Source organism: Pan paniscus, chromosome 2, assembly GCF_029289425.2.
Source record: "Pan paniscus chromosome 2, NHGRI_mPanPan1-v2.0_pri, whole genome shotgun sequence".
NCBI lineage: Eukaryota > Metazoa > Chordata > Mammalia > Primates > Hominidae > Pan > Pan paniscus.
The window spans coordinates 71,650,143-71,672,753 of record NC_085926.1 but is presented as its reverse complement, the minus strand read 5'-3'; the positions used below and the strand labels follow the sequence as shown (position 1 = coordinate 71,672,753).

Here is a 22,611-nt window from a genome sequence, read left to right as displayed (position 1 = left end):
GGGCAACAGAGTGAGACCTTTTCCCAAAAACAAACAAACAAAAAAATTGGGATTCAGCAAAAATGGTGGACTTGATGAAAACATACCAAGAGAGTCAACTGTAAAACTCCACTTAAAAAAGGCAAGTGTATATATGCCTTGAATGGGCAGCTCAGCAGTGAGGGATGAAGGGCAGGAAATCACAAATGGGTCACCTGTATTCAAATCACATATTTGTGGCTATGGGCAAGTTCCCAAACCTCTCTAAGTACCAGCCTGCTCACCTGTAATGGTGATAAATAATATTGACAGCTGCATAAATAGGATTGCAGGGATTCAGTGCTTCAACGGAGGTCAGAGGCTCAGCACACTAGCAAGAATTCGGCACTTACATGTTAGTCACTGACACTGTTGTGTTACACTAATAAGTACTTCCTAGTTGTTATTTTATTCTAGAGTCCTTTTAGGGCCTCTGGAAACGTGATTTCTTCAAAAAACCTGGATAATGAAACTGAGGGGACCTACGTAACTTGGTACAATTATCTCCTGCACTGGAATACAAGTAAAGACCAGACTGTGGAGACAGAGGCATTTAAAAAGAACCATATATAGCAAAATTTCATCAGTGCTTTTTTTTTTTTTTTTTTGGTCTAGGTTAAATGGTATTATCCTCACATTGTGTTTGCTTAAAATTGACATAATACTGTATGAAGCAAACATTTGAATTATACTCATTATAAACCTTTCAAATTGAAGTGAACTTTAAAAATTAGTTTAAAAAATTTTTTTGAAATACAGTTTTTTGAATGAAAAAAGAATGCAAAGTATATTTCCTCCCTTTGAGCCCTAGAATCTCCCCTCCAACCCCCCCCAACACACACACATAGGGAAGAAGCCCTGTATATACTCTCCTATGTGCTTTGGGGGATCCAGGAATGTATTTACTGGGCATATGTAGTAGAGCAGTCAGATAAAGGAAGAAAAGTCATATTTTAATGTTACAGTGATAGATTTTTCATGCTAACAGTCTATTCAGAAAAAGTTTAAGAGTTTTAAAGTTTTTTTCCCCTGATTTAAAAAATAATTAAAGCTGAAAAAGATATAAAACCTACATTAAATAGCCAACTTAGTATCTATCCAAGTTGATACTTTAGTAACTACAGCCCAGTCAATCCACGTGGACTGATGTATTTCATCAGGGGCCCAGGTATAAACTGTCATTAGCAAGGTATTGATTGAGTACTTCATTCTTTGCCACACTCTTTGACATAGTTATTTTAGGCTTAAAGTCTGACAACAACAAAATGCAGTCATGGTGTTTAATGTGGATTTGCTTTTCTAAAACAATGTCCAGCAAATCGAGTTGTAAATTCAGTGCTTTACAGTAGATTTCTTTATTGGACTGCACCTGCCCACTGGAAGTCCCTTGTTTTCCCCCAAACTAGTCCGTGATTGTGCTTCTTCAGTGACCTTCTGATAAGGAAGCGGTATTCAGAATTGCATTTTTTGTTTTTTTCAGACAGAGCCTCGCTCTGTCACCCGGGCTGGAGTACAGTGGCCCAACCTCGGTGCACTGCAACCTCCATCTCCTGTGTTCAAGCAATTCTCGTGTTTCAGCCTCCCCAGTAGCTGGGACTGCAGGTGAGCACCACCACTCCCGGCTTATTTTTGTATTAATAATTTTAGTAGAGGTGGGTTTTCACCATGTTGGCCATGCTGGTCTCAAACTCCTGTCCTCAAGTGATTTACCTGCCTCAGCCTCCCAGAGTACTTGGATTACAGTCATGAGCCACAGCGGCTGGCCAGAAATGCATTTTTGATATTCAGGTTCAACTCTTAGGGAGCATTCACTGGTTCATAGTTCAAGGACTGTAGTCCTTGCTGTGCTTACCCCAACCTGGGCATGGGCCTTTGGCATTGCCTCCACCTCTGAGCTCATGTGAGTTTTGTCTCTAGTGTGCAGTGTTTTAGCAACTGTCCAGGAAGTACAACATACTGAGAGTCCTTGGGGGCAACGTCTCTGGGATCAGTGTCTGGTAAAGAGCATTGCTTTTATAGATTCCAGATCCTAGTGGGTCAGCTGTGATTGAGGTGCTTTCTCCTCTCAGCAAGCTTCTTATTTCTCACCAACAACCAGATGTGGGCTTTCATGCATTATTGTGTGATGAAACATAATCTCAGGCTGATATAATTGTACCCCAACATTTTTGAGCATGAACTGCTAATTCAATATAGAGAGAAAGAAAAGGTGGCAGGAATTGAGAGTCTTGAACTCCTAAGGTTTGATGGGACAGGTCATTTTACCATCCCAGGCAATGGTCCTTGGTAAAACCAGTTAAATTGCAGTGTTTCTGGTGACTAAACCTGTAGTATGTTGCCATCTAGTGGAACATATAGCAAACTAAAGATTAATGCAGTCTGACCATAAAGTTCAGCTGAGCTAATTAAATCAGCCAGAGAAAAGAACTGAAAGTATTTTCTAAAAGCAAGTGTTTTGGTAACAGCAAATTCATATGAAACCAGAGTTGACTTTTTTAAAAGTAGGCAAATGGTCACTCTGTTTCTCAAGAGTGCTTGAATATTTGCCACCCAGTTACTCACAAGTTTTCAAACATATCACCAGGCCAGGACACTGCATTTTCGTTGTTGTCTGTACAATAGGCAGTTTCTCATCTAAAGTCCTGGAGAAAATGCTTGGTTATCAGTAGGTTATTTTGGTATGTTTTAAAATGTGATTTTAAGGTGTCCATTCCCTTTCTTATTAATACATACTTATCTATTTTTTTTCTGTTAAGTTTCCAAGAATAAATCTGCTGATTTTTAGAAGAAGCCAACACATGACTTCACAAAGTAGGGATTTCACATTTTAAATTCCAACTAGCATCCCCAAAATGTCCAGTCCTGTGGTTTGAGACCTGATTTTTAGGAAGACCTGAAAGATTCTACTGTGGGCTGTTTTGTGAGCACTGACTGCTTGTTTTGTTTGTGTCTTTGTCCTGCTCCTGCTTGCCTAGATCCCTCCCTGGTGCCACAGCAGCTGAGTGCGCATCAAATCTGAAGAAAATCTACACAGTACAGACAGTACAGGTAAGATCAAGAGAGGGACTAACTGGATTAACACGGCACACGTCAGACACCTAATCACCCAACTTGAAATCTGTTGCTGTGCTGGCAGCCCCTGTCCAGGGTTCTGCTCTGGAGCTGGCTCTCGGGTCCAGGTTGGCACAGCTGCCCTTGACCAAGTCCGCTCCAGGGCCAGCTGAGCACACAGTCAGGTGGCCTGCTCTTCTCTTGGCCACCTGCTGAACCTTTATCTACTACCTAAACCTTTCATAGACCCGCACAAAAGGCAGACTGCAGTGTGGTTAAGAGCGAAGGTTTTTCAAGATCTTTGTCTGTGTTCCTGTTCAAACTCCAGCTCTGCCACTGCCTCTCTGTGCCTCTCTTCCCCATCAGTGAGAGGCAGTGGCGCCTTCCCTGCAGGGTTACTAAAGGTTTAGAGGTCACATGGGGAGAGCAGGATAGTGTGGAGCGTGAAGGTGGAGAGTCTCTGCTTGGTTTCCTACTTCACTTCGCAATTCCATCATCCTAAATTAGGCATGGATCAACCCCTTTCATCTCTGTAAAACTGGTCTAATGGTAGCACCTACCTCCGTGGGTTACTGTGAAGATTGAATAAGATTATGTTTATGCCATGCTTAGTGGAATACCTAATACATAGCAGATTCTCAATGAATGCAGGCTCTTAGTTCTATTAGTTCTTTCTCTATCTAACTCTGATGGTGGAGTTGGAAAAACACAACTGAAAAAACACAGCTGGCCAGGCATAGTGGCTCACACCTGAAATCCCAGGAGTTTGGGAGGCTAAGGTGGGAGGATTGCTTGAGCCTAGGAGTTCCAGAGCAGCCTGGGCAACATAGACCCCCATCTCTACAAACAGTTTCCTTAAAAATTAACTGGGCATGGTGGCACACATCTGTGGTCCCAGCTACTTGGGAGGCTGAGGTACAGTGATCACTTGAGCCCAGGATTTCAACACTGCAGTGAGCTGTGTTCACACTACTGCACTCCAGCCTGGGCAACAGAGCAAGACCTTGTCTCCAAAAAGAAAAAACCTGATTGATTTAATTGATCCCGTTTCTATTTTCTTCAATAGCAGATTCTACCCAGTTTCTCCTGTCTTCTAGTGTAGCGGGCTGGTGCAGGTAGAGAATAAGGCTATTGTGGCTGCTTCAGAGTTGCATTGACCATATGTCCATGAATTTTCTAGAAGGGAGAGATTTTAAATACCTATCCTGTTGTATCCCTAAATCTTTTAATGTCTTAGAAATTCCAATAGATCCGCATCTAGATTGTGTCTCTTAGGCAGCCTCTTACATGCAGAAGTAGCACAGAGATCCAATTTTTTTTAGGCTATGGTCCCAGTATCTGGTTCAAAAAATGTGGCATGCATAATTATGAAGTCCCAGGAATCTGATTGTAAGGTGCTGCATGTGGCTACCAAGGGCAGTGAGCTGGGTGTGAAGACACAGTCCTGACTGTGGGCCATTTCTGGTGTCGTTGGGGAAATGACATAAGCTTGTGGGAAGCAGAGCAGCAGTGCTGCTGTGCAGTGCCAAGTACAGACAGCACCGCAAGGCAGCACCACTGTCCAGAGAAATCAACGCGCTAAGAGTCTGGGAGGCCTCCCTGCACGTCTCTTCTGTGGATTTAGGGACTTCTGTTACCATTTCCCAGCGGCCATTTTTTAATCCTCAGAGCACTTGATTTGAAGGCCTGTCCTCATGTAAAGGCTCTCAGAGTCTTATTAGACTTTTCCCAACCCACATGACATTAGATCATCAGGGCTATGCAAGGGGTTCCGGGGCTGACACTAGTCAGATGAGGGGATTGGCTTGGTTTTCCTGACCCCACGAGATAACCCAGGGTATTTGGTAGAGCCCCTGAATCCACAGCATTTTAGGGTCTTCAGGGAGCAATTTAAAGCACCCAGGCAGACACATACTAGGAAATACTTCCTTTAAAACTACTTTATTGGGATATAATTTGTATACAGTAAATGTAGATTTCTTAAGTATAACTTTTGACAAGGGTACGCACATACAACCATCACGCAGATCAAGAAGAAAAAACTTTCCCTTACACCAGAAAGTGTCTTCGTGCCCCTGCCAGCCTCCATCCCCCAAAGCAACCACTATTCTCATTTCTACCGCATTACATTCATTCTGTTATTGAATTTTATATTGATGGAATCATACAGTACTATATTATTGTGTCTGGTCCTTTGCACTCAATGAATATTGAAGGATTGAATGAATGAATGAGGCCAAGCATGGTGACTCTTGCCTGTAATCCCCGCACTTTGGGAGGCCGAGGTGGGCGGATCACTTGAGGTCAGGAGTTCAAGACGAGCCTGAGCAACAAGGTGAAACTCTGTCTCTACTAAAAATACAAAAATTAGCCTGGAGTGGTGGTGGGCACCTGTAGTCCCAGCTATTGGGGAGGCTGAGGCAGGAGAATTGCTTTAACCCGGGAAGTGGAGGTTGCAGTGAGCTGAGATTGCACTGCCCTCCAGCCTGGGTGACAGAGTGAGACTCTGTCTCTCTCACACACACACTCTCAAAAAAAAAAAAAGAATGAATTAGAAGTTAATAAATGAACCACTTTCCTGAGTCACAACAGACTGCTCCCGTAAGAATTCTATGGGCTGCACATTCTCAGTGGGGGCCAAAGTTGATTCTTGCAGGGGAAGTAGATCAGTGAACAAATCTCATTCTTTTTACGTACAAAGCATAGATGTCCATGCAGTCCATAAACATACGGTGTCTCTGTGGTATTAAAATTTCGTCATAGGTGATTAGGAAAAAGGGTTCTTTTAGGGCCTAAGGGGGCAACAGTGAAAAAAATGGCTGATAAACACTGCCCTAAGAATCAGGAAATTCCTTTCTGTCTCAGCTGTCTCTGCTCCCTCAGTTTCTCATCTGTAAAACTGAGGTAGTAATAGTGCCTACTCGCTAAGGTAGAGTGAAAGTTAGATGAGATGGTATATAGTTCTTAGTAATGCTTGGCACTTAGCCCTCAGATGTGGCCAGCTTTTACTTAAGTGTTACTGGATTCTACCCCTCAGCTCCATCAGTTACCTGGCTAGGGTGTGGGCTAGGGTTGTCACAATGCCTTGGTTGATGTCCCATATGTGACACTTACTAGCTTGGACAAGTTATATAACCTGTCTGAATCTCAGTTTACTCATCTGTAAGATGGAAATAATTGTGATGGTAATTTTATCGTGCTGTTATGAGACTTATATGATACAATGAGGTAAAAAGCCATAGTAAGTACCCATTCATCTGCCATAATTTGTCTACTTCTACTGAGATATCTTTTCATGCTTTCTTCAGTCATGTTTTATATCAGGAAACTATATACCACTGCTTCTAGATTATTTATTTCAAGTGATTATACTCTGGATCGCACCACCACTAACACAGAGGTGTATGTAAAGATATTTAACTTATCAATAACTTTTGAGTTTTCAGCCTGCGAGTGTCCATAACAGCTGATAAATTGTCCTTAGTATTTAAGAACCGGCCAGGATACTATCTTGTAAGTAATTTGAGGATATGCTTTTGTCCCACTGTCTTTTTATTTTATTCTAGGATTGTATATTAATTTTTTTTTCTTCAGAAACAGGGTCTCACTTTGTCACCCAGGCAGGAGTGCAGTGGTGCAATTATAGCTCACTGCAGCCTCAAACTCCTGGTCTCAAAAGATCCTCCCACCCCAGCCTCCTCCCAAGTATCTGGGACTATAGCCATGTGCTACCACACCCGGCTAAATTATTTTATTTTTTTTGTAGAGATGGGGTCTTGCTATGTTGCTCAGGCTAGTCTCACATTTCTGACCTCAAGCTGTGTTCCCTCCTTGACCTCCCAAAGTGCTCAGATTACAGGCATGAACCACTTTGGCCTGTACGTTGATCCTTTTACTCTCACTCCATTAGCACTAAAAAAAACTGTTTCTCCAATTATGTCTGTGTTTTCCTCCCATATGTGTTTAGATGAAAGGTAAAAATCATGTGATATTAATGATTGTCTTATTAAAGACATATGAGTCTTTTTATACTTTGAGGCCCTTTAGCAAATCAAAGTAGATGGTTTGGGAGAGGAATTGTTACCCCGTCTATTAGTTGAGGAGACTGAGGCTGGAGGTAAGAGGCCCAAACATTCCGTGATTAGAAAGAGCCAATCATGCCATGCCTCTAGGACTAGAATTCCCTCCCCTTCCAGTCCAATTCTCTTTCTTTTACTCCCCGTGATTGAGGAGTGGAGGAGACTCAGCCTCCAAAGGACCTGGGAACCCCTGCTGAGGACACTTTCATCACACCTAACAATAATTCTCTCTGCCTGGAGTTAAATTCATTTCTACTTTCCTAACTTTCTTGGAAAATTCCATTTTACATCTAGGCGTATTTTCCAGATGCTTATTGATTCTCTTACTCTTTTGTGAACCTGTCCAAATTTTCCACATTTCTCTTGTGATTTTGCATCCTCAGTGGTTGCAGTGCAGAATAGAAAATGGCTTTTAGCCGGGTGCATTGGCTCATGCCTGTGATCTCAGCTACTCAGGAAGCTGAGGTGGGAGGATTGCGTGAGCCCAAGAGTTCGAGTTCAGCCTGGGAAACATGGCAAGACCCACATCTCTGGGAGAAAAAAAAATAGAACACGGCTTTTGAACAAGCCCTATTTTACCTGTTGGAGAATGAAGAGCTACCTGCCATTTGTGATTTGCAAGAGAAGTCTCCCTTGTCCAGTTTCTTTCAGCCTTATCTGCTACAAGACTAAAAATTCCACCCCTGAAAACTCATTCCTGTACAGCACTCTGTCTCGAACATCAGTTATTTGATGTATCGCCTTAAGGATTTTGCCACACTTATCTCACTTGTAGTACATTCTACCCAGTATTTCTTATAACTTGACTTCTTATTTAAATTTGCATAAAACAGAAACCATATTTCCTCTATAAGTGGAAATTCAGCATCGTTTATCATAAGCAGAAAGTCTTCCTAAAGAGTATATATAACCTATTGAAATTAAGAAAATGTTTCCCCTGCATATGCCAAACCTATCCTGTGTGCTGTCGATAATATCAAGACTTCATATCCGCAGGTCAAGCCGCCTGACTGGAGTTGTGCAGTTAAGTTAGGGCAGCAGATTGCTTTCCAAACCCTTGGGAAATGAGGGCTCTTCCTTCAGAAGAAGAGGTTTTCTAGGTCAGTATTGATCATGGAGGATGGTGGAAAGATTGATTCCAAGCACTTGCTGCCCTGGACACAGCAAGACAGCCCATGGTGTGTGGTGTCCTACAATAGAATGACCTGGAGTGAACCACTTGGCTGAAGGGAGGGGCCTGAGGGGAGAGAGGAGGAAAGCCAACACTGAAAAGAGAAAGAGAAGGACCTGCAGCCAGGTCCACTTCATAGTTCTGTCTAGCACAGACTTCGCATCCAGTATAACAAGATTCTTTATCCATCATTTAGTTTATTCATTATATGCATAATAGGATCAACATCTATAGCTACAATCCAGTTATGAAGAAATATAACTGAAGTTAAATTGCTTGTATTCCTCCACATTCTCAGTGGAGGCTGTTGTGTCTGTGTATTGGGTGGGGTGAGATTTGACCTTGTTAATTAAAAGTAATTTAGTCACTTCAACTGTGAAACTGGGTCTCTTCTAATTTAAATCTCTTTTGGGAAAAATGACCACCCTCTTCTCCTTCTCCATATGAACAGGCATATGCAGAAATACCCCTGACCCCTCCTGACCTTGGGCCATGCCCACCACCTTTGGCCCTGCTGTAACCTCATGTTATGAAGACCCCTGCTATGTACACACACATCCAGACCCCAGGCCCTGTTGTCCTTAGGCTTTCTAGCAATTTCAAGCTCCAGATTGGAGATTTAGGAAATGTTGGCTGCCTTCCCCCGACCCCACCAGAATGAGGGGAACTCTATAAGGTTGTGGCAGGCCCTCCTGGCCAGAATAACCCCTCCTGCCTTCACAGCTGTTCTCAGACCTGACCGCCATGTTGCTCAGCGCTGTAGGAATGAGGGCCTTTTCTGGGAGTCTTGGAGCCTCTTGGGCTGTACCAGGAAGCAGGTTCCACACTCCTCTGGTCTAGGCATCCCCAATCTTTGGGTGGGGCTCTCTCCCATCCTTTCAGGGTTTTAACCCCACTGTCCTCTCTCTCCAAGCTTTTAACTCCCCAACTCAGAGTTGGTTTTTACTGACTGACTTTCTATGTGGTGGGAAATTACCCTCACATCCTGTCACATCTCGTTTACTCTATGATCACAACTCCACACTTGGGCTCTCTCTTTAAGCCAAGCCCTTTTTGGAATTCAAAGGAAAACCCATTTCTCTCTCAAGTACCTAGCTCTTGTAAATCAGAAGCACTTTGCTTTCAGCCTTTGTGTCTGCTGTGAGTTAAAAACATCCATTAAACTCTTCAGTTGCCTATTCGGTTCAGATGCCTATTGGCCCTGCCCATAAATACCACTGATTCAGTTGGTGGGAAGCCCCAGGCAACTAGTAATACCTAATGAGCAAAAATATTTGTTTTGTTTTTTTGGAAATACTCTCTTGCTACACATGCCACAACCTTGGAATAAATCCTGGAATTTTTTTTTCTTTCTTTTTTTTTTTTGATGTGTGTTTGCTGGGTGGTTTTGTTTCTGGTTTGTTTTACAAAACAGACATATCACTTTGTTGTCTGTCAACACATGACATCTTTTCTTCTGAAGAATTTCCAAGTGCATTCTTTTTCTTCAGAACATTTCAGTAGGAAATTGAGGAGGAAATTTGCCAGTTTTCTTGGTAATGAATGATTATCTATTTGGCAGAAGGCTGTAAGGTGGGGCATAGTTGCTCCAATCAGTACTATCAGATTGGGGATTTATCAAGTGGTCAGCATATTAATGGGTCTAACCATACTTTGTTTCCTTCCTTAGGCCTAGCAAGTGCTTTCACTTTGCATTTCATCATTACATTTTCCAGTGAAATAGCTGTATCCTTATCAGAGGAGGCAACTTGGCTTTCACGGGCTACATGACCTGTGAAGGTTATGCTGAGAACCTAGGTCTTAAATCCAGGTATTAGACTCCACTGGACAGGTGTCTTCCCTGCCTCAGTTTCTCAAGGAGAGGTGCCAGATTGGTGTTCCAGAACATACCTCCCAAGGAGTGGATTGCTGTGGTCAAAAGCTGACCCTCCTGCATTCAGCTAAGTTCCCCAAGGACCCGTCACAGTGCTCTGTTCACAACTGATGGTCACAGATGTTGACTGAATGAATGATGTTCAACTTTTATACCTCTCCTAGTCCTAGGGTGATTATCAAGGCTTTTGGGAAAAAAAAGCATTTAACCATCATTAATAAACATTGTGCTTAGTTTTACTTTTACTGCAATCTTGGATTTGCAAGTCTAACAGAATTAATTATAAGCCTAAAGGCTTCTGAAATCTATTTGCAAGATTTTATATATAGTAAAATTTAAGTGTTTCCATTTTCAAGATGTGTTACAGAGAGTATAATCTTGAATTACCAGGCTTCCGCTGTAGCAGACCTTTCACTTCTGCAAGGGCGGAAGAGGTTTTCAGGAGCTGAGTAATGCTAGATTCCTTCCTGTAGGTATTTCACCAGCAGACATACTTCACAAATATTCTACCCATTGGATGAGGTTTGCAACAGGGAAACAGACCAGTTTAATGACACATGCTTTTCAAATAGGGCTTTTTTTTTTTTTTTTAATGGTGTGACCGGATATTTTGCTCCTATTTTATGCTCAGCAAAAACGTACAAATATGTGCTTTAATGAATATGTTAAGTCTATCACTGATCTTCTTGGGCTGTAATCTCTTCCTGTCAAATTTGCCAAGCCAAGCAGAATCAGTTGTCTGTTTTTGTTTTCAAGAGAAGCTTCTAAAGCTCCAATCCTTAGCACGATCTTTAGTGTTTTTCTGATCTTTGAAATGGAAGAAGTGTTTTGTTGTATTTTTTCAGTGTGCTTCAAGTCCTAGGTTAAAAAGTCAAGATTTGACAACTTTGACAGGGGTATGACGGCAGGAACTTTGGTTTGTGATGCCTTTGAGGAGACTTGAAGTTTGCCAGCACCAAAGTCCTCTTAGTTTTACCTTAGGCAGGGGTTTTCCTCTTAATATTATTTTGTGCATAAATTCTACAGAGGTCATTGCCACATCGTAACCAGGTTATCAGGCTGGAGTTGACAACCACCAGCCTCTTGTGAATTATGGGCATTTTACTGGTGGGAAAATATCTTCAACATGTGTCCCTCTTTCTGTGGCTTCATGACCTGATTCTTGGCTGCTAAGATTGGAGAAAGATGTGTCAAAAACATATAGCAGTATCTTCGAAGAAAATAGCTGAGTGGTTAGGAACAGAGGTTTGGGAATCAAATTGCCTGGATTCAGATTCCAGCCCTGCCTACCCACCCTCACACCACAGAAACTGAAATATTGGAATAATCTTATTTGTACAAATAGCAAAGCATTTACAGGATAGGTACCTCCATAGAGACAGATGTGTGTTTGAGGAGCTACTGTTATTACAGTAGCTTTTAACTCCTCACTACACTAGCACCATTTTAGTAGAAGGGAGCCAAAGTGGATTCTCAATTAATACATCTGTCATCCTGTAGTTTTTTGCCTTCAATTTGATCTTATAGTTCATCATTGCCACCTTTGCAGTTAATTCAGCTTTATTATTTTTTTAACACAAAACAGGCTTGAACAACCCAGCAGGATTATCATTCAACATAGATAAAATTCTATTCCACCCATGTGACTCAGTTCATGAGCCCTAGGATTGATTTTTCTAATTGCTCTTTTACTCGTGCTGCTTTCCTCAGACCTACTGGGAGACCCAGATGATCACCCTATGCTTACCTCACCACACAGAACAATATTTCTTATTTGCACAGTAATTCTGTGCATAGCATTCATAGCATAGTAATTCTATGACCTACTCCAAACAAATGGGGAAGTGTTTTCTTCTTCATAGCCTCAATCCTCATCCTAATCCTAATGGTCATACCAAACTGACTCTTGGGCAGGTTCGTCTCTGCCTGGTGTCCTTATCTTTAAATAAAGGATAATAATCATACCTCCTCCTAAGACTGTCATTAGGATAAATTGCATAAACATGTAAATGTTCATAGAACAAAGCCTGGCTCAGAAAACAGCTCCAGATCACTTGTCTTTGCCAAGACTTCCTATTTTACTATTACTTTATTATTTTTGTATAATCTATTTCTGTTTACTAGTTGCCCTGTGTCTTAGTTCAGGCTACTATAACCAAATACCATAGACTGGGCAGTTTATGCAACAAACCCTTGTTTCTCACAGTTCTGGAGCCTGGAAGTCTGAGATGAGGGTGTGAGCATGGGCACATCCAGGTGAGGGCCCTCTTCCTGGTTTGTACATGGCCATCCTCTCCTTGTATCTTCACATGCCAGAGGGAGGGCTGGCTCTCTTCATCTTCTCATAAGGACACCAAGCCTGTCATGGTGACTATACCCTCATGACCTGATTACCTCCCAGGGGCCCCACCTGCTAACACCATCCTATTGGTAGTTAGGGTTTCAGCATATGAATCTGGGGAAGACACAGATGTGCAGTCCGTAACACTGTGTATCTTGCGCAGCTTGTTGTTTCAGCACCTGAGCTGTTCCCTCTTCCTTTAGCAGGGGAGAGATAAGGGGCATACAGAGTGTCTAAGGTAGTTTCTCTTTGCCATCTCCTTTATCCCTCAACCCCCAAGCCATAGCATCACAGACTTCTTCCAGGCTTGTAGAGAAGACAGGGTTGATTTTTTTTTTTTTTTTTTTTTTTAAACGGAGTCTCGCCCTGTTGCCCAGGCTGGAGTGCAATGGTGTGATCTCGGCTCACTGCAACCTCTGCCTCCCAGGTTCAAGTGATTCTCCTGCCTCAGCCTCCCGAGTAGCTGGGATTATAGGCGTCTGGCACCACGCCTGGCTAATTTTTTGTATTTTTAGTAGAGATGGGGTTTCACCATGTTGAAGACAGGGTCTATTGTAACAAAATAGTTATAAATATGTTCAGTACATATATTCAGTACTAGAGGCTTTAGTGGATACTACCTAGCTGCCAGAAAAATCATTAGCAAAGTCCTTTCCAGTTTTATGTGTAGACATGTTGCATAGGAATGTTTGCTTAATAACCATAGCTTCCTGAAACATAGAGCTTGGCACAGCATCAGCAAGGAACATCTTTTCTTCTTGTTGTTGTGTTTTTGTTTTTGTTTTTTTGAGGCAGGGTCTCACTCCTGTTGCCCAAGTTGGAATACAGTGATGCGATCTTGGCTCACTTGCAGCCTCGACTTCCCAAGCTCAAGCTATTCTCCCACCTCAACCTCCTAGGTAGTTGGGACTACAGGCATGTGTCACCATGCCCAGCTAATTTTTTGTATTTTTTGTAGAGATGGGATCTTGCCACATTGCCCAGGTTGGTCTCGAACTCCTGGGCTCAAGTGATCCGCTTGCCTCGGCCTCCCAAAGTGCTGGGATTACAGGCATGAGCCACCAAGCCCAGCATTCTTTAATGTTATATTACATTTTCTAACAGAGAATTAGAAGGGATACTGAGAAAAATCTATTTTGAATGGATAAAACAATGAGAATCAAAATTTTTCTTTAATGCATTAATTTGATAATCTAGCAGCATAATAAATCAATACTGGGTATATTAAACAAAGTGTTTGTTTTTCTTTTAAAGATATTTTGGAGTGTATACAATAATATCCCTCCTGTGACTAGCCTGCCTTTGAGATGTAGTTATCATTTAATGAGAGGAGAGAGGCGACCACTTTGGTAAGTGTCTAACGTGTAATTTAAGGTCAAGGTGGGAGGAAAATGTTTGTGAACCTCATAAAAGATCATATCACCTGAGATGTGTGTCTCACATGGACAACATAGAAAGTCTGTGATACCAATCATGGCCCAGGGTCTGGGGGTAAGTGTCCTCCTTCTTTAATAGCTTGATGTAGTGATGAAGATGGACAGTAAGTTGGTTTGCCCAGGCTGGAGTCCCAATTAGTAATAAATCCTTATGTCATGTCATTCAGTCTTTCTGCATTATTTACTCATTAATAAAATGGAAATGTACCTCATCTTGATTAGTAGCAAATGACAGAAACCTAATTTGTTTTTGTGGGGTTTTTGTTGTTGTTGTTGTTGTTTGGTTGGTTTCTTTTTTTTGAGACCAGGTCTCACTCTGTCACCAAGGCTGGAGTGCAGTGGCACCATCACGGCTCACCACAGCCTTGACCTCCCAGGCTCAGGTGAACCTCCCACCTCAGCCTCCCAAGTAGCTGAGACTACAGGTGTGTGCCACCACCCCCAACTAATTTTTTATTTTTTCTTTTTGGTAGAGATGGGATTTCACCTTGTTGCCCAGGCTGGTCTTGAACTCCTGGGCTCCAGCGATGTGCCCACCTCAGCCTTCTAAAGTGCTGGGATTACAGGCATGAGCCACCAGGCCCAGCCACCAGAAATGTAATTTGAGCAAAAAAATTGAGTATGTTTTTAACCTGTGACTGGGAAGTTCACTGGTAGGGGTAGTTTCTGGCAGATCCAGCTCATGTTATCAGGAATCTGATGGTCCCCACCAGAATTACTCTGCTTCATTCTACATTGGTTTAATTTTCTCCCATCTGAGGTGGCAAAGTGGCCTTCCTATGCTCTGGTCTTACACCCTGTAAGTTTACCATTGTCAGTACTCACGAGCCCAGATAAAATCCCAGGGCTGGGTCTCATTCTCCCGCTTTGGGTCCCCTTTCAATTTCTGGCCAATCACAAAGACTAGGAAGAGGCAGTGCTCTCATAGGCTAGCCTGGGTCAGAAGCCCATCTTTGAAGCTAGGACGTGGAGTCAACCCTGCCTGAGTGGATCTCACAGAAGGGTAGGGGGCAGGTGGCTCTTTAGAGGGAAACTGGGATGCTCTTACCAGAAAGGGAGCAGATGTTAAGCAGTGACACACAGCAGATGTCCCCCACAGGGACACCTATGAGGCCTTGATACATGGTTGATAGGAGAATCACATGAGATTGTGTCATGACCATGACATTGAAGTGTAAGGGCCTTCCCTTGTGGCAGCTGTATTTGTTGTCCATCCCCAGAGTCAAGCGAGCCTCTCTGCACTAGCGCTTTGAGGATGAGGATCTCAAGTCCTTTCACCCTCCCTGCCCATGTAGCCACTGAACGCCACTTTCTTCCCTCTCAATCGCTAGCTCCTTCCTTTTTCATTAATCTGCTTCTGTATCCAACAAAAGGACTGGGGAAGTGTTTATTGAAAAATGCCCAATCTTACCCCCGTTAAAATGGCTTTTATCCAAAAGACAGGTAATAATGAATGCTGGTGAGGGTGTGGAGAAAGGGGAGCCCTCGTACACTGTTGGTGGAAATGTAGATTAGCACAGCCAACTATGGAGAACAGTATGGAGGTTCCTCAAAAGACTAAACATAGGACTGTTAATGATTCAGCAGTCCCACTGCCAGATATATACCCCAAAGAAAGGAAATCAGTATGTCGAAGAGATGTCTACACTTCCATGTTTATTGTAATACCATTCACAAGAGCCAAGATATGGAATCAACCTAAGTGTCCATCAACAGATGAATGACTAAAGAAAATATGGTACATGTACACCATGGAATAGTATTCACCCATCAAAAAAATGAAATTCTGCCATTTGCAACAACATGGATGGAACTGGAGAACATTATATTAAGTGAGATAAACCAGGCATGGAAAGACAGATACCTCATGCTGTCATTCATATGTAGGAGCTTAAAAAAAAAAACCCTGAACTGATGGAGAAAGAGAGTAGAATGATGGTTACCAGAGCTGGGAAGTTGTGGGGGTGATAAACAGGGGATGGTTAATGGGTACAAAAATACAGTTAGAATGAATGAGGTCTTGGAGCACAATAGGGTAACTATAGTTAACAATAATTTATTATGTATTTTGAAATAACTAAAAGAGTAGGATTGGAATGTTCCTAACACAAGGAAATGATAAAGACTCGAGGTGATGGATAGATAGCCTAAATACCCTGATTCAGTCATTACACCTTGTATGCATGTATCAAAATATCACATGCAGGCCAGATATGGTGGCTCATGCCTGTAATCCCAGCACTTTGGGAGGCCAAGGTGGGAGGATTGCTTGAGGCCAGGAGTTCAAGACGAGCCTGAGCAGCAAAGTGAGAGAGACCCTGTCTCTAAAAAAAATTTTAAAAATTAGCCAGGTGTGATGGCACATGCCTGTAATCCCAGCTACTTGGGAGGCTGAGGGCGGAGGATTGCTTGAGCCCAGGAGTTCAAGGCTACAGTGAGCTACGATCATGCCACTGCAATCCAGCCTGGGTGACAGAGTGAGACCTAGTCTTTAAAAAAAAATTCAGGGGCCGGGTGTGGTGGCTTACGCCTGTAATCCCAGCACTTTGGGAGGCCGAGACCGGTGGATCACGAGGTGGGGTGATCGAGACCATCCTGGCTAACACAGTGAAATCCCATCTCTACTAAAAATACAAAAAAAAATTTAGCTGGACTTGGTGGCGGACGCCTGTAGTCCCAGCTACTTGGGAGGCTGAGGCAGGATAATGGCGTGAACCTGTGAGGCAGTGCTTGCAGTGAGCCGAGATGGCGCCACTGCACTCCAGCCTGGGCGACAGAGCGAGACTCTGTCTCAAAAAAAAAAAAAAATTCAGATATACCCCGTAAATATGTACAACTATTATGTATCCATAATAAAAAATAAAAAAAATAAAAATGCCCAACTATTTTGTTTTTAAGGTCGTCTGTTGTTAAACTAAATGTATGAAGAGATATTTAATCTAACTGTATGTAGAATCACTTAGTCCTGAGTGTAACTTTAAACGTTGGTCTTTGGCCCAGGGAAGAGGAGAGTAATGCAAAGGGTGGCGTATGGAAGATGAAAGTCCCCAAGGACAGCACGGTAGGTTCCTTCTGATCCTCTTCTAGAACCGGCGAGGCTTGGGGTTGTTGACTGCCTGTCATCCGCATTTTGTGCTTTGCAGATAGCCTATTTACCTGGCAGTCCCCAAACAGGCTGGGGGTGAGAAATTCTGTTCTGACCTTGATGATTTTCTGCCTTTCACTGTCACCTTGAAAGCGTATAATTGTGCTTCTCTATAGACGTGGTGTAATATGTGACTGTATCATGCAGTCTGCAGGAGTAAATGCCTGTGAACTTCACAGAAAAGCTGGGTGAATGTCTTTATGGTGGTCATACCCTTGACAGCCATGACTAACATGTGGCATATGGTTTTACAAAGTCGGAGGCAGGATCTTTCCTTCCAAAGGCTCTTCCCTCCTCTACAGGGGGAGCAAAAGCAGTTCTGAGAATGACCATGTCACAGAGAATAGGGAGGCTTGGCATTTCACCATCCTTTGGGGTTTCATGAGAGACTGTGCTCCATCTCCCTCTGGGGCCGATGAGAACCTGGATGGTGTGATGACCTGGTGGGATGCTGGTTTGCAGTGATCAAGTCTCAGAAACCCAGATTTCCCAGAGTGAGCTCTAATTCATCTTCTTGACTGGAAATGAACGTGAACATTAAAATCGGTTATCTTAAGCCCTGGGAAACTAAAAAGCTTCTTTGAAAATGGACAAAGGGGAAGTGCTATGCAGTTTTACCTTTTCATGGTTTCTTTCATGTGGATAAGCTCAAAGAACTGAAATGTCTCCAGGGACCTATATGCTTGAGCTGGAGTCATTTTCCTATAAGCACATACCTAAAGACATGACCAGATTTATTTGTCAGAGGTGCAAACTATTAGTCAAGATTTGAAGCTCCAACATTTTACTGTTATTTGGCATACATAATGAAAAATATCAGGGCAGCAGAGAATATAAGAGAATGAGGGAATATAAGGTGTTCTTAAAATTTCACTATGAACACTTTTTGCCTTTCCATGTTCTTTGTTTACTCACTTTATTTACTAGACTTTGAACTCTAGTAGAAGTAATCATGATGTCAACATTCCTTGAAAAGCGGCTGAAAGGCAGTTTTGTCCTCTCCTTGTTAGCTCACTTGGCTGCATTGGGTCACAAATAATAACGCTTTCATATCCGTGCAAATGCCCTCATCCCAGGCAGTTTAGCCTACTTTTCATCATCAACCAGTGGGAGTCTTATGGGCCAATCCTGTCTGAATTCAAAGCAGAAGGGTGAAGTCTCCCTTCCCCTAACAGCCTCTCGCAGCTCTCAACTTCATCACTAACAGCTTGAAGGAGTGTAGCTGGACAGATAGAAAACGGAAGCAATGATTCCTAGGTGGGAGACTCATAGACCAGAAGGGACAGGCTAGGAAAGAGAAGAGAAAAGAATGAAAGGTCACTTTTCATTTCCCTGGCTAACTGCCATGGCCTTGGTTAAAGATTCAGCGAGACTGCTTTAAGCTTGTGAGGACATAATAATAAACACTATTATTATAGTTAATATGTATTGAGCACTTGGAATATAGCAAACACACAGCTGTTTATGGCATGGATCTTAAATGTTAAGCCCTTTTATTGCAGTCATTGTACTAAGCCCTTTGTGCACACTTGTTGACTAATTTCATACCCACAACAGCGCTGGAAGGTCGGACCTATTATTATTTCCTTGTTCACCTAAAGACACTGATGATCAGAGAGGTTGTTAACCCATCTGGTTTGCAGATAGCAAGCAGCCTCTCAGGATTCAAACCTAGTTTGGGGGCAGTTTGGAGCCTGTGAATCACAGGAAGGAGGATAAATGGGACCAAGAACTTTTCAAAGGAAGTAATGTGTGTGGAAATAATGTGGCTGTCTATTGGATGCCACTATTAGATCATGAGGAGAAAGAAACTCCAGTGTTTCTCATTGGTAGGAGGCAGACCGGAGCGTGCACGGAATCTTCCAGGGAAATTACATACATTCTTACATAAAGTTCTATCGCCTGCCATAAACAGTCTGCCTCAAATGAATGGAATTTCCCAAGACTCTAGTATTAAATAAACAAGAAATGTCCTTAAGTGTTCTTTACTTGTGTAACCTTTTAGGTATCTTATAAGTAGTAAGAAAAACAGAGAAAGGATTTTGAAGAGAAAGATTTTACTAATAGCATCCACATATAATCAGCTTCTATGTTTTGAATCAGTGAGAGGTAAAGAAATTTGAAAGTTTTAAGTCATTTGAATGCATTTTCCCTAGAAATTCTTCTGAATTTCACCAGGGGTTTCGCTAGAGATTAGCTTTTACCAGATTTTGGCTCACTTGTATCTGTGTAAAGTTATTTGTAAACCAATGAAAAATATGCCACGGTGGTAAGTGTTTGCACCTAGGATTTGGAGATGTCTGTGGACTCCAAGTATGGGCACAGAAAGTGCATGTGAAGTTGAAGAAAACATAATTTGTTTAGCTCCTGAGGATAATTGTCTAAAAATATCTGTATTTTGTTTGTTTTGTTTTTTATTCTTTTCCCATATCAGTCCACCGTTTGGAAAGAGTTGCTGTTAGCAACCATCGGGGAACAGTTCACAGACTGTGCCGCAGCAGGTAAAGCAGCCCACGGCTCCGGCCGGCCCTGCCTCGTGTGCTCCTGGCTTGTACTTGTTTCTTGCAGCAGTTTGTTATCACGTGTTTGACTTTTTACATGTTTTGAAGTTGTTTATTTTGGAGCTACAAAGTTACTCAATTTTTTTTCATGTGATTTTCGTGTTCAGTGTTAGATATGTGTGTCTGTGTCCATATGCATATTTACATATGTGCATATTTATATATGTATGTATATATTCATGTATATTTTTCCCTCTTAGCTTAATTTAATAGTATCTATAACCATCTGTCCAAAATAAATAGGCAGAAAAGAAAAATCTCACATTAACTGGGCCCTTAACACAATTGGTAGTAGGTTCCATTATCTGTTCCAGTTCTTCCAGAAGGGGAAAGTGTCTTCAGTGTCTAGTGAAGTTTTTAGGTGGGCAGGCACAATCCTCTCTGTCCCTCTCAACCTCTAACCCCTTCGTCTTGTTCTCTCTGTCCCCTGCTCAAAGAGGACTAGAGTGGTCGGTGGGGACATGCTCACCATTATATCCTGTGATCTCACAGTGGAGGATAAGACAGAAGTTCTTCAGGGCTTTTCTTTGGAGACTATTTTCAAATACCCAGGGTATTTCTGAGAGCAAAACAAAAAGCTTTTGTTTTGCTTTGTGTTTATCATGAACCCATTCAAAGAGCAGAATTTAATTGCTTGTTTAAAGTTTTGTTTTCTTTTAGGGTAGTTCCTTCTGAATGCTCCTGAAGTAACATTTAGAATACTATTTTTCTTCCCCAGCTTTCAGTTAAGTTTTTCTTTTTAGTTAATGACAATGATCACTTGTCCCTCTGATGTCTTAGATGGGGCCGTGTTTGAGAGCTCTGTAGGCCTTGCCAGTCCCAGGGCACATTTCAGATTCATCTCATGAGCAGTTCCAATCATTCCACTTTTGTTTTGCTTACTTCTTACACCACTTTTTATTCAGTTAAGATAAAACCTGCTCTGGGCGTGGTGGCCCATGACTGTAATCCCAGCACTTTGGGAGGCGAAGATGGGAGGATCACTTGAGGCCAGGAGTTCAAAACCACCCTACGTAACATAGAGAGACCCTTGTCTCTACAAAAAATGCAAAAATTAGCTGGGCGTAGTGACATACACCCATAGCCCCAGCAACTTTGGAGGCTACAGTGGGAGGATCACTTGAGCCCAGGAGATAGAGGCTGCAATGAGCTATGATCACTATTGTACTGCAGCCTGGGTGACAGAGTGAGACCCTGTTTCAAAAAAAAAAAAAAAAAAAGACCTGGGTTAAGATAAATTTGTCTATAAGTACAGATTCCTTCTGTTTTAATAGGGAGTATTTAGCAACTTGATAATATACAGCCAAAAATGTATCCTGTGTATAATTATAAACACATAAATCCCTGGGAGAGGAAGTTTTCTGCATGAATTATTCCTGTTTCCAGAACCAGGGAAAAATAGTCTAAGTGGTAATAAGTAGCCAGTATTGAGTAAAGAAGACCAATTGTTTTGTGGTTGACTTGGGACATGAGCGCACCATTAGCTATTAACCATTAGCTCTTCCATTAACTAGCTATGCCACTTTAAGCAAGTCAGCTAATCTCTCTGGGCCTCACTCCCCTCATCTTTAAGCAGTGGCTCCTCCCAGCTCTAATGTCTTATGCTGCCAGTACCCTAAAATAATCAAGGTTTTGCTGGTTGATTCTACTTATGAATATTACATGTTTGCTAATGGATCTGCCTTTGGATAAGAGTTGCAGCCTTTTTTTACCGAGCCATTTGTGAAAGTGCTGTGCTAGTAACTGTGCCTGGTTACCAAGAGCCAAACCAAACTGAAATATTGACAGTTCGGCATCCATCAGTTACATCACGCTTTGACCAATAGGGTAGAAATGGGCAACACCAAAAGACTGGAGACGTGAACATTTCCCCAAAAGGGTGATGTGACTTCATGGCCACTCTTGAAAGTGGTAAACTGCAAAGCTTCTCTTTTTATTTGATGATTTTTATTTTCACCTAAAATATAACATTGATCTCTGGCAAGATTATTTTTAAAGTGTAAATTAGAAAGTAAAGAATCTGTATCTAAAAATATTTTCTTGATGGGATAATAAGTTTCTGTGAATGGCCATGACAAGGTACTATGTTTTTTGACTCTTTTGTTTAAATGTGGCATATATACAGAAGATTGCACACGTCGTATGTGTACAGTTTGATAAATATTCACAAAGTAAGCATACAACTGTAACTAGCATCCAGATGTACAAGCAGGACATTACCAGCCCGCCAGGATCCCCCCTGCTCTCTTTCCTTCCTTCAAAGGAAGGAAACTTCCAGTCTAACTTCTAACATTATAGGCTAATTTTCCCTGGTTTTGAGTATTTACATAAGTGGACTCATTTTTAGTGTCAAGTCATACACATTTAGCCAGGATCAAATTCATTTTAAAAAAGAAAAGAAGGAAGAGGGGGAGAAAGAGAAGGGAAGAATGGAGAAAAGAAAGGAATTACTTTACTGCCGATTATTTCTTTTAGTAAATTGGATATGTTTTTATTTAAATTATATCCTAATACTAAAATGTTTTAACTTCCAGAAGACAATTGGAAAAACTGATGGCATGAATATTTAGATTTACAGAGGCCAGCAAATTAGGCAGAGCATACTAACTAAAGCAAAATTTTCTCATATTGGTAATGCTTATCTCTCACGTATTACATACTGATACTGTTTATGAAAGTGCAGAGAGCTGACCGTATTGCATTACCGTGTCATGAACAAGGAAACAAAGAATCAAAAGTTTGTATTCCTTTCATTTTGCTGCAAATTTATGTAAACAAAGTGGCTGCAAGGGAGGATAAAACAGTATAACACCTTACTATCCATCCGCCGTTCTCAACTATGTGCAAGACAGCCCTAATCTGGAATTTGGTTTTTTAAAAAAAGTCCACCTTAATCAGTGTAGATAAATGCCTTAACGTTCATTCATTGAAGGACG

At 41.9% G+C, this 22,611-nt stretch overlaps 1 protein-coding gene across 3 annotated transcripts in view; it reads left to right on the top strand.

Moving 5' to 3' along the window:
- The window catches only part of EIF4E3 (eukaryotic translation initiation factor 4E family member 3), a 42,676-nt gene that overhangs the window by 11,900 nt on the left and 8,165 nt on the right, over positions 1–22,611 (top strand). For 2 of the 3 annotated variants that reach the window (XM_034956882.4, XM_063602824.1), the window contains exons 2-5: positions 2,994–3,066; positions 13,788–13,882; positions 16,970–17,030; positions 19,549–19,615. In XM_034956882.4, coding sequence (XP_034812773.1) covers positions 2,994–3,066; positions 13,788–13,882; positions 16,970–17,030; positions 19,549–19,615 — 296 coding nt within the window. The remainder of the gene's footprint in view (positions 1–2,993; positions 3,067–13,787; positions 13,883–16,969; positions 17,031–19,548; positions 19,616–22,611) is intronic. The other variant, XM_063602825.1, reaches the window with a different exon arrangement.